The sequence below is a fragment of the Quercus lobata genome, chromosome 12 (genome assembly GCF_001633185.2).
Source record: "Quercus lobata isolate SW786 chromosome 12, ValleyOak3.0 Primary Assembly, whole genome shotgun sequence".
Lineage (NCBI taxonomy): Eukaryota > Viridiplantae > Streptophyta > Magnoliopsida > Fagales > Fagaceae > Quercus > Quercus lobata.
The window spans coordinates 1,134,368-1,145,236 of record NC_044915.1 but is presented as its reverse complement, the minus strand read 5'-3'; the positions used below and the strand labels follow the sequence as shown (position 1 = coordinate 1,145,236).

Below are 10,869 nucleotides of genomic sequence, written 5' to 3'. Positions count from 1 at the left end.
AGGGAAAACCATTAAAACCCAAATCTTTATAAAAATCCAATGCCTCCCTGAAATTTAGCATATTCCATTTAGGCCTATCCAATCCTCCTTGTTTCTCTTCAGCTAACAGAATTTCATTGAAATCACCAAAAACCACCTACAGATAATTGCTTTGTTGACTCAAAGCTTTAAGCAGAGACCAGGATTCTTCCCGGCTGGCAGTGTCAGGGTCTCCATAGAAACCCGTGAACCACCAGGCGTCACCCACTCCATGGTTAATGAAAGCATCAATGTGATTATCAGAGTAGGTTTGGATATCCAAACTAATCTCCTCCCTCCACAACAAAGCAAGACCACCTCCTCTATTAATACGTGGAACCACAAAAATATTACGAAATTGCATACAACGACCTATTCTCTCCATTGAAGTTTTCTTAAGTTTTGTCTCCATTAAGAAAACAATTTTGGGATCTTTGTTGCTAACTAAAGCAACTAGTTCATCTTTTGTCTAGGGGTTACCAAGCCCCCGACAATTCCAACTTAAGCAACTCATTGCTGGCAGTGGTGCTGGAAACCAGCCACCACCTGAAAATTTTACTTATTCTCAATATCACAAATGTCCATACATTGCCTTTTACCACCCTGTTCATCACTAAATTCTAATCCTAGTCTATGGTCAAAGTCCATCAGAATTGGTGCAGCTTCATTCTCTTCATTACTATCACAAAGCAACTTGGTCCATTTCCTAGTTCGCTGTGCAGGGATCAGTGGAGATGCCACATTAGTGCAATCACCCAAAGGCATGGGTGGAAGGTTGTTTGCATGGGACCCCACGTTCTCCATGCATGGGAATGAGTTTGCACAAGACTCCTTATTTTTTTTGCTCACATTAGGACCCTTCTCATTATTAATCTTCAACCCCTCAATATCCCTTACCATGGTCACGGGACTACCAACCACAACAATATTCTCATTCCCTAAACCTCTAACCGATGCAACCTCAGACTGACCAGTGGAGGAGTGAACTTTGCTTCCTGGTTTCCTCCGCCATGGGGCTTGTGATCATGAAGCCCCCAATATTACAGTGACAGATTTCTTAGCCAAGCGAACCGAATCAGCCCGAAGCCATTCGCCAAACTGTTGGTCCTCCTTCCTTAGATTACCCTTGCCACGGAGCCATCCCTTGCAATCTCTCTCACCATGAGTCACTCGGCCACACCAGTAACAGAAATTTGGGAGTAGTTCGAACTTGAACCCCACCTAACCAATCTATTTACCTTCTGCCTATAGCTTCCTACACCTCGGAAGAGGTTTTGAAATATCAATGGACACCCTCACCCGAAGGAACTCATTGCCTGCACCATCATCCTTTGGGTCAGCAATTTCCAACACCTTCCCAATTGTTTTACCCACTAATTTGCCGGTGGAATGGGTTAGAGATCTCTCAGGTACATTGTGAATTTGAACCCAGAAAGTAACTCTACCAAACTCCAACAATGGCACATTCTCAATCTCTGAAACCCGTTCAAAAGCAACCATATGCTTATCATACGACCAAGGCTCTGACTCTAAAACCCTCTCCATGTCAAGCCCTTCTTCAAAATCAAAAACAAGAATGTTATCACCCAGATCACGGATTTTTACCTCTCCTTTCAGTTTCCACAACGGTTTGAAGGTGCGGCCCACTGCTTCCACGTTCAGCACCCTTTTAGTGAAAAAACGACCAGCCAACTTGTTGATCTCCTTAACATCGTCCTTTGAAACTTCTACACCACACTCTTCTTCCTAGTTTAGTGAAAATTGGGACCACATGTCCGCCAGACCATCCATTCTGCAGATAAAACCACTACGAACATAGAGAAACACAACCACTAATAGACTAAACAAACACCACCACGGGTTCACTCCAACCTAACAAGAGCAGCGATGCTTGGAGGGGACAGGAACCTAAACTGCATAAGGGACGAAAATACTACAGGAAGCCAGAAAGGAAAACCCTAACCCTAACAGCTAGAGAAACTCCATTATTTAGATTTAAACGTCTAAATTAAAGTAGATGAATATCGAAATTAAACTTGAGATAAATGTTTGAAATTGTGAATTTTGATATTAAGTGACAAGGTTTAGTGTAAACTTGACTTCATTTGACTGTTAGTCAACTCAGTCAAAGGTTAACTTAAAAAGAGCATTTTGGTCATTTCAACTTAACACTATAAAATTGGGCATTTTGTCATTCAATTTGGGCAAATTAGATCACTTTTGTTGTTCCTACAACTCCAACATGAAAATATATGTATTTTGACATATTTTAAGGTGAAAGTTGGCATTTGAACACAAAATGAGATTGAACATAATATAATATATTGAACATAATATAATATCAACGCTCTCTCTCTCTCTCTCTCTCTCTCTCTCTCTCTCTCTCTCTCTCTCTCTCTCTCTCTCTCTCTCTCTCTCTCTCTCTCTCTCTCTCTCTCTCTCTATATATATATATATATATATAAGCCATTTTAACTTTATTAACCTGTAGTTTAAAAATTATCATTTTAACCAACTAAAATTAACTACGTTACACCATCGTCACCCATCTTATTACTCTCATCATTAAAAACTTAATTAACATAAAAACAAGAAAGAGATCAAGATGTGAATACCTACCTTTGAAAATCACAATGAAACAAAAACACACGAAACACAACCTAGAATTTAATTTGGCGAATTAATTAAAAACAAAACAAAAAAAAGGGGCCACCACCACCATCACCAGCACCAGTTGAAGAGAAGAACAATTCCCCAAAATAGAAACAGAATGATTGTGTCCTATCCCAACCCCCCACGTGTCCCTTTTGAGAAGTGGTCCACATCGACGTGCCCGCACCGAATAATCAACAACAACAAAGCTTCTTTCCTTTCCTTTTTCCACAACCCCGCCACGCCACAACTGAAAGCTCAAACCCACCTCACCTCACAACACAACTAATCATTTAGCTGTGCCTGTTTCTCTCTCTCTAAAAATTCATATACTTTTTTTCTCCACCATCGAATTCCTTTCTCTCTCCTCAATCTCCGCCCTTAGACCAGGATTTTCCAGATCCCTGTAACCAAACACTCCCCCTCCTCCCCCCCATCTTTTCTCTCTTTTGATTTTCTCGAGAAAATAAATATATTTATAAAAAAAAAAATTAGGGTTAGGGTTAGGGTTTCGAGAAGAAACTCTCAGAGACAGAGAGATATAATGAGCTTTCAGGATCTCGAGGCTGGGCGGCCCTTGTCTTCGAGGCGAGACCGAGTCAATGGCAAGCAAGACTCAACCCAAGCCGTTGCCTCCGGGATCTTTCAGATCAACACCGCCGTGTCCACGTTTCAGAGACTCGTCAACACGCTCGGTACCCCGAAGGACACGCCTGAGCTCCGCGAGAAGCTGTCAGTTCCATTCTCTCTCTCTCGCTTTAATGCTATGAATTTTGCTTGGAAGAAGAATTCAATTCTTGCGTATAGGATGTATTTATTTTGGTTGAATTGAATTGAATCATTGAGATCAAAATGTAGGATTGATTTCAAGGCCTGGTTGCTATTTGTAACCTTTTGAATTAGGTTCAATTTTTGAGCAAAAATCGTAGTTGATGTTTGCTTTTGAAAGCAATGCCGGTTTAGTGTTTTAGTGTTGAATATGATGAACTTTTATTTTTTTTTATTTTTAACTTGTATTGGTAAATTACACATGCACTTAATGGGTTTTGAACTCACTGACCCACCTAGAAGGTGCATTTTGAGCTAAATTTATATGCTTTGTTTTATATTACTTATCAAAAAAGAACCTTTTTTGTATCATGAAAGCACAGTTAGATGCCCTTCTAATATATGTGGTATTTGGAGATTGGGTTATAACAGAATAGAATAGTCCATTTCTGTATGCAGTCTTAGGATTAAAAATAAAGGGCATATGATATGATGCTTATTTTTTAGATGAAGATTGGGTTATAACCTCAATTTTGTAATGAATAAATTTCAAATAAAATGGCTGCTAGATGTGGTGTGTATTAGTGAAATTTAAGTTGTGTGCTCTGGAAATTCTATACATGATATCTTTAAGGGCTACAGTTTCAATGTGACCGACTTGTTTCTTTATTTCTTTGATTTGGTCACTGCCTCTGTTTTGAGCTTTGTCAAGAAATTAATTTTATGACAACTTCCCACCTTTGCTGGTCCTCATTGATTTTCTTTGAACTTTCAGGCACAAGACAAGGCAACATATTGGGCAATTAGTGAAGGATACATCGGCTAAACTTAAACAAGCTAGTGAAATAGATCATCGTGCTGAAGTTAATGTAAGTAGTTTATAATTTTAATCTCTCATCTCTGTCTGTCTACCTGCTTACTTCTCATAAATGGTGTAGAAGCTCTCTTTGACCTTCATCTAAAAAATTAAGATGAATATCCAACTATAACTTTCCCTTAAGTTTTTACGATTGTATACCGAAGAATTATTGTGCCAATAGTTTTAATTACTGAATATTTCATGGGCTGTTTGGAATTTCATAGACCTGGTTAGTTGAGAATAAGCTTAAAGCTCACTGTTTGTTAGTCTTAAGGTGATGGATAAGAATCCTAGTATGGGGATTGATCCACTATCTAGAAGCACCACTTGGATGGTGCTAAAAGTGAAACCAAATGTTTTTAGAATTCAACATTTTTCCTCTTTGCTTTAATTTTGTTTTATACTTCTGGTTTTTAAAGGATGTGTCTTCCATCTAATTTCAGGCCAGCAAAAAAATTGCCGATGCTAAACTTGCAAAAGATTTTCAAGCAGTACTGAGAGAATTTCAGAAGGCTCAGCGGCTGGCAGCTGAGCGGGAAACAGCATACACTCCTTTTGTTCCCCAATCAGTTCTTCCTTCTAGGTAATTTGGATGGTTTTTAACAATTAAGCATGCAGCTTTATTAGTTTTTTCCTTCTTTGTCTGTGACTTTGTTCACACATGCTTGCAAGAAACGGAACTTTTTGAAAACTGAAAAGTGAGCTGATCTACCAAATAATGAGAATACTCTAGTTTTTGGTATGCAATAAATGAGAATACTCTAGTTTCTTGTTGTTTAGAACTTTCTGTGCATTCATTAAAAAAACAAAGGACTTGCCTGTGCAGCTCACCTAGTGGTTGGTAATACATTATACCATTATGCAGTTTAATTTTGAAGTTTCCTTTCCATGTATAATATCTATCTTACATTTGTTCCATGCTTTATTCAGCTACACAGCAAGTGAGATAGATGTAAGTTCAGATAAGAGTCCAGAACAGCGTGCTCTTCTTGTGGAATCCAGAAGGTGAGTTTTGTTCGCATTAATGATGTCTTTACATCGTCCATTTGGGCCCTATTCAATTGTTCTAAAACAATTATTGCGAAATTAATATTATGGTAACCTTAAAACTACGTTGTCCAATTTTCGGAGTCTTTTTTTATTAATTATTTTCTTAGTCTTGAGCGCTTTCATTTTATACTTATTCCTTTTTCTTTTCTTTTTTTGGGTTGGGTTTCAGAATTTATGGTTATATTTTAAATTTCAAACCAAAATTTGCTGATTGTGGTTTCTCTTCAAGTTTAGGTAAAATGGACATGTATCTTTGCTAATCTACATACAAGCATACAACAACAATAGCAACCATGCCTCCAAACAATGAAAAACTCCCATTTTTTAATCCTTTCCATTTTCCACCCAACTAAATGGACCATAAGTGAGATTGATATATGATTTCCCTTGATCTCTATTATATTGTATCGTGGTCAAGATCATATTATCAGGTTGTTTGGTCTCCTCATTTTAATGAAGAATGTCTCTGAACTTATATTTTTTAGGGGTAAAATACTTCTGTCTCCCTTAGAGGTAATGAAAACTAAAGACAAGTCCTCCCTCATAATTTTTGAAATTCCTCAGGCCTTCCATGTGGTGCATATGTGGCAGACACTCTGGATCCATTCCATCACACTGCCAAAGATGAAAACTATTAATTGCATTGTTGAAATAGTACGAAATGCATGCAATACCTGTAGTCTTGTTTGCTCAAAATGAAGATAATCCTAATTTTTGTAGAAAATGCTAGGACCAGAATGTCAGTTTGCATTTAATGACAAACTTGGATTTAAGTGTAGTTATAGAAAACACAAGGGATGTCTGTGTCTTTGCCTAAATCAAAGGGAGTTTGGCATATTGGATCCAATATTTTATAGGAAAGGGTCTTGAAGTAACATATTGAAAGAAATCTCTTCTTTTTTCTTCTCCTAAACATGATTGCAATATATTTAGGGGCAAAGTTTATATCCAAAGTAGTTTGGATATAGTCGCTCCAAACCTTTAAAAAGATGATATGTGTCCTTCATCATATACAAGGCACATGACTAACTTGACAAACCACACTAACCCCACTTAACTCCAATTTCTCTCTCCCTCCTTTGTACAAGACCCACCCACCCAACCGGATCCCCTCTTCTCTCTCCACCAATCAAGCCTCCCAATCCCTCCACTGTTTCCACCGCTGGCCAATTTCCACCTTGTATCCACCACCTCACCCACTTTTCCACTCCACCGGTCTCTCTCCACTTGATTTTCTAAAAAAATTACGGTATGCTCGATCAACTAGATCTAATAATTGATGTGAAAAATTCAAAATTCTTATCTTCCCATAGATTGATTAATGGGTATATTGTTGTAAGTTTTGAGCTTTAGATAGATATTTAAACCAAACACTAAATTTGGGTGGGTGGATATGAAGGAGAAAGAGAGAGAGAAAATAGGAGGGTTGGCCGGTGGTGGATACAGGGTGGATGGGTGGGCTGATGGTCGAGGCAAGGAAGGGGTTGGGAGGCTTGATCAGTGGAGAGAGAGAGGATCCGTGGGTCTTGTACACAGAGAGAGAGAGAGAGAGAGAGAGAGAGAGAGAGAGAGAGATTGATTGATTGAAGTCAACCAGGGTTGAGTGTGGTTAAATTTTGTCAGCTTAGTCATGTGCCTTGCACATGGTGAAGGAAACGTCATCTTTTTAAGGTGGTTTGGAGGGACCGTATCCAAACTAGTTGGATATAAACTGTCCAATATTTAATGCCAGAAGAACATTGAAACCTCAACCATGGAGGCCAGTGCGCATGTGAAGAGTTATATATATTGTGTGCATTTCTCTTTTTATATACTTTGATTATAGAGTTTGCATTTAGGCTTTGTTTAAACGAGTTTCATTAATTGCATCCACTTTTAACTTTTGAGTGATTTGTGCTGCAGACAGGAGGTCTTGCTTCTGGACAATGAAATTGCCTTCAACGAGGCTGTAATTGAGGAAAGAGACCAAGGTATACAAGAAATCCAGCAACAAATTGGTGAAGTGAGTGAGATCTTTAAAGATCTTGCTGTACTGGTCCATGAGCAAGGAACCATGATTGGTAAGTCATCTGACTTATTCTCTAGAAGTCACCAATTTTTGTTTGTGTCTGGCTCATGTCGTCACATGTCAAGCTTATTTTGTTTGCAGATGATATTGGCTCCAATATTGAGGGCTCTCACGCAGCAACTGCCCAAGCAAAGTCTCAACTTGCAAAAGCTGCAAAGACCCAAAGATCTAATTCGTCTCTGGTAATTTATGATGCCTACCCCCCCCCTTTTTTCCTGGGACAAAATGACAAAGGGCGTTGACCTCCTTGTTTACACTTGTATTTCAGAATGAGGGTCAGAGTGTGGTTGCCCTCCTCTTGAGCCACTGATTTCATCTGTTAACCTTCAAAATTTTATTTTATTTTATTTTTTTTTGGTTAATCAGGTTTTTATTTTTCTGTGCAGACATGCTTGCTCTTGGTGATATTCGGGATTGTGCTTCTCATTGTAGTCATAGTACTTGCGGCTTAATCAGAAGCTCTCTGATTCGATAATAGAGTGAATTCAGAATGTGGTCACTGCTGCAGCAACAAGATAGAATTGCTTTGTTAATTCTTCAAAGGTGTTGTTTTACGAGGCATCAAGGCTGACGGAAGTGTCATTTCTAGTCCAAGGTAGTATATAAATCGGTTGTCTGCTTATGATATTGGGTTGTTTTTATTTGGGTGGTGGGGTGTTTGTTCTCGTCTGTAAGTCGGTGTTTGGGGTTTTGAGATGTGTTACATAATTACAGCTTCTTGTGGTGTTTGGGGTTTTGGAGGATGTGTTTTACAGTCTTACAGCTTCTTGTGGTGTTTGGGGTTTTGGAGGATGCGTTACAGGCTTACAGCTTCTTGTGTAATGGTCACTTTATTCTATTTATAATAAAATTCATTATTCTTTGGGTTTATTTATTTATTTTTTCATCCTTATGCTGTCAAATTGGCAATAGCTTTTCCCATGTTTCCTTTCCATCTACACAACCATTGGCAGGGACATTTGACTTTGTGCCTCGGTTGGCATGTACTTTTACAATGTTGGAGTCGAAAAAAATTCTTTCCTTTATTACCATTTTAGTCTCCATTTTTCATGGACTTTTTTTATTATTATAAATAATTTGAGTGATGTCAAGATACTATAAGTTTGTTTCAATTTTTTTTTTTTTTTTTTTAATTTTTGGTAGAAAATTGTTAGTAATTTTAGCATTATGCTTTAAATTTTGCCGAAGTACATTTTCCGGAGGGCTGATGCTCGCTCCAACGAGTATTATTGCTAAGCTAGAGTCGCTCGTTTAGGATCCAAAGACCATCAAGAAAAGAGGTAGGCCCCTTGGCGAGGCATATTTTCGAAATGATTGCTTATTCCCTCTCTTGAATACCCTACACCAACCCCGATCGCCAACCAAAATCTTCCCTCTCCCTTCATCATTAAAAAGAAGAGCCACCATAAAGTTGGGCGTTGGGGAAATGGTTGAATTTTCCATGTGTGTGTTAGGAATAGCTTTGGATCTTGAGTAAGAATGTAGGGATTGTTGCCTTTGGAAGTGATATTGCCAATGCCGTTTGTGCTTACTGAGCACAGGTTGACAACTAATTCGATCTTCAAACCCAAAGTCAAATCTTGCTACTAGAAAATTGAGGTTAAGAGTAACCTCCAAGCATATTTTAAAATTGATTCTCAAAAAAAGAAAACAAAACAAAACAAGAAAAGGATATTCTAAAAACGATCCTTACAGTTTTGTATTTAAATTAGGGTGTGGCTTTTGTCCAGTGTCACAAGACACTGGACCCGTTGTGATTATGACACGTGTCTGAAAATGGACATGTGTTATGATCGCAGCAGGTCCAGTGCACTGGAGGCACTGGACAGAAGCTACACTCTTTAAATTATATGGTTACTTCAAGTTAGGGAAATTGTTGAATTTGTCAGCTTTTCACACCAAGTAGACATTACTGCCTGGAGGAATATAGAAGTGAGTACGTTAACAAGAGAGGAACTACAAGCAAAAATTAGTAGTCACTCTGGGGCAAGGGATATAACTCAGTGATAGAGTGTTACTTTTGATAGGCGAGAGGTGTAAGTACCGCAAGTTGTGAAGTGATCTTGTACTAAAGAAACAACTTTTATTTTCCATAACAAAAAAGAAAGAAAGTCAACTTATACAACCTTACTCTAATAGGGTGTGGCGTTATATTCCAAACTTAATTGTGCACTCTTTCAAATGAAGTAGCTAAAGCGTGAGTCTCTATTGCTCCAAAAACTAAGGATTTAGAGAGGTAGACAAAAAATGTAGGGATTGTTATCTTTGGTAGTGATATTGCTAATGCTGACATTCAAGCACAAGCTAATCATTGATTCAAACTTCAAATCAAAAGCCAATTTCTATTTCTAGAAAATCGAAGGATCAACAGCTAAGACCTAAGAGTAATGGCTAAGAAAGCAAGGCAAAGATAATTTCTTCTATTCAATAAGAAAGGAAATCAATGGGAAGTAAATTGAAGCGAGAAATGCTCTCTCCCTCAGGTTCACATATCTTTATTCGTTCAAAACCTAGTTAGTAAATACACGTACGTATGAACAAAACTCCCGTCCAATGTTATGTTTCCAATGGTACAAAAGTTCCGCGTTTTTTATAAACTAAACTACAATAGGCGTTTGTTACGGAAGCAATAAAAATCGGCTTGTTAGAGCATCCATAGCAGTGGAGCTAAAAATTTAACTATTTGGCACAAAAAAAAAAGTTATTTTATTTATTTTACCTACTCACTTTACAAAACATGCTGCAGCAGTGGATCTATTTTAGTTTTCATCACAATAAAATAATATAAACATTACAATAAAATAATATATTTACTACAATAAACAACAATCACAACCACCCACAACCGCTACCGCTACCACTACCGCTGCCGCCGCCACCAACTCTAGTTAAAAGATAGAGTAGGATAAAACTTTAATGAAACTTACTGGCGTTAAACATTGAACCATGGTTATAGTGTAAAAAAAAAAATGTTTAAGAAACCTATTTGGTCAAACACAATGATTCCTATCTAATATATTTATTTTATTATATCCTTATTCTTGAACTTAAATCCAACCATATTTTCTCAAAAATTAAAAATTAAATAGTCCAGACTTAAAATAAAAACAAAATCTGCAAATAATGAGAATTAACTCATGTTCCCAAGTATCAACACAATATATATATCGAGAACCATTTTGAGTGGCACAAAAAGTTTTGTGTTCTCACCAAAACCAACTGGACCAAGAAAAACAAAGAAATTATCTGGTCTAGTCACCCTTCTCTAGAAGCCATAACCTTTAAGCACAAAAGAGAAGATGTAGTTGCTACCCCCTTTAAATTTCCTTCCGCATAAGAGGAAATTGTCAAAAAGTTGATAGAACAAAACAACTACACTAACCAGTGTCTAGAAGTCATAGGAAAACAGCTCGATAGGGTAGAAGAAAGGATAGAAAACAAAGTTATCCTCCAA

At 37.6% G+C, this 10,869-nt stretch overlaps 2 protein-coding genes across 2 annotated transcripts; one reads left to right on the top strand and one right to left on the bottom strand.

Annotated features, from left to right (window-relative positions):
- Window positions 1–1,263: 1,263 nt before the first annotated feature.
- On the bottom strand, window positions 1,264–2,567 carry LOC115971617. Its single transcript, XM_031091618.1, has 2 exons — window positions 2,553–2,567; window positions 1,264–1,764 (listed from the first exon to the last, which is right to left on the bottom strand). The coding sequence occupies exons 1-2, from the start codon at window positions 2,565–2,567 to the stop codon at window positions 1,264–1,266; spliced, it is 516 nt and encodes a 171-aa protein (XP_030947478.1).
- A 295-nt stretch (window positions 2,568–2,862) lies between these two features.
- On the top strand, window positions 2,863–8,287 carry LOC115971932 (syntaxin-22-like). Its single transcript, XM_031092037.1, has 7 exons — window positions 2,863–3,402; window positions 4,214–4,307; window positions 4,741–4,880; window positions 5,228–5,302; window positions 7,250–7,407; window positions 7,497–7,597; window positions 7,802–8,287. The coding sequence occupies exons 1-7, from the start codon at window positions 3,215–3,217 to the stop codon at window positions 7,865–7,867; spliced, it is 822 nt and encodes a 273-aa protein (XP_030947897.1). The 5' UTR covers window positions 2,863–3,214; the 3' UTR covers window positions 7,868–8,287.
- The last annotated feature ends 2,582 nt before the right edge of the window (window positions 8,288–10,869 follow it).

Excerpts from the sequence above, each read along its gene's own strand:
- LOC115971932 (XM_031092037.1), top strand. The coding sequence starts at position 3,215 with ATGAGCTTTCAGGATCTCGAGGCTGGGCGGCCCTTGTCTTCGAGGCGA. Across the intron at positions 3,403-4,213 it reads CCTGAGCTCCGCGAGAAGCT|GCACAAGACAAGGCAACATA; the intron begins GTCAGTTCCATT and ends TTGAACTTTCAG. Across the intron at positions 4,308-4,740 it reads ATCATCGTGCTGAAGTTAAT|GCCAGCAAAAAAATTGCCGA; the intron begins GTAAGTAGTTTA and ends ATCTAATTTCAG.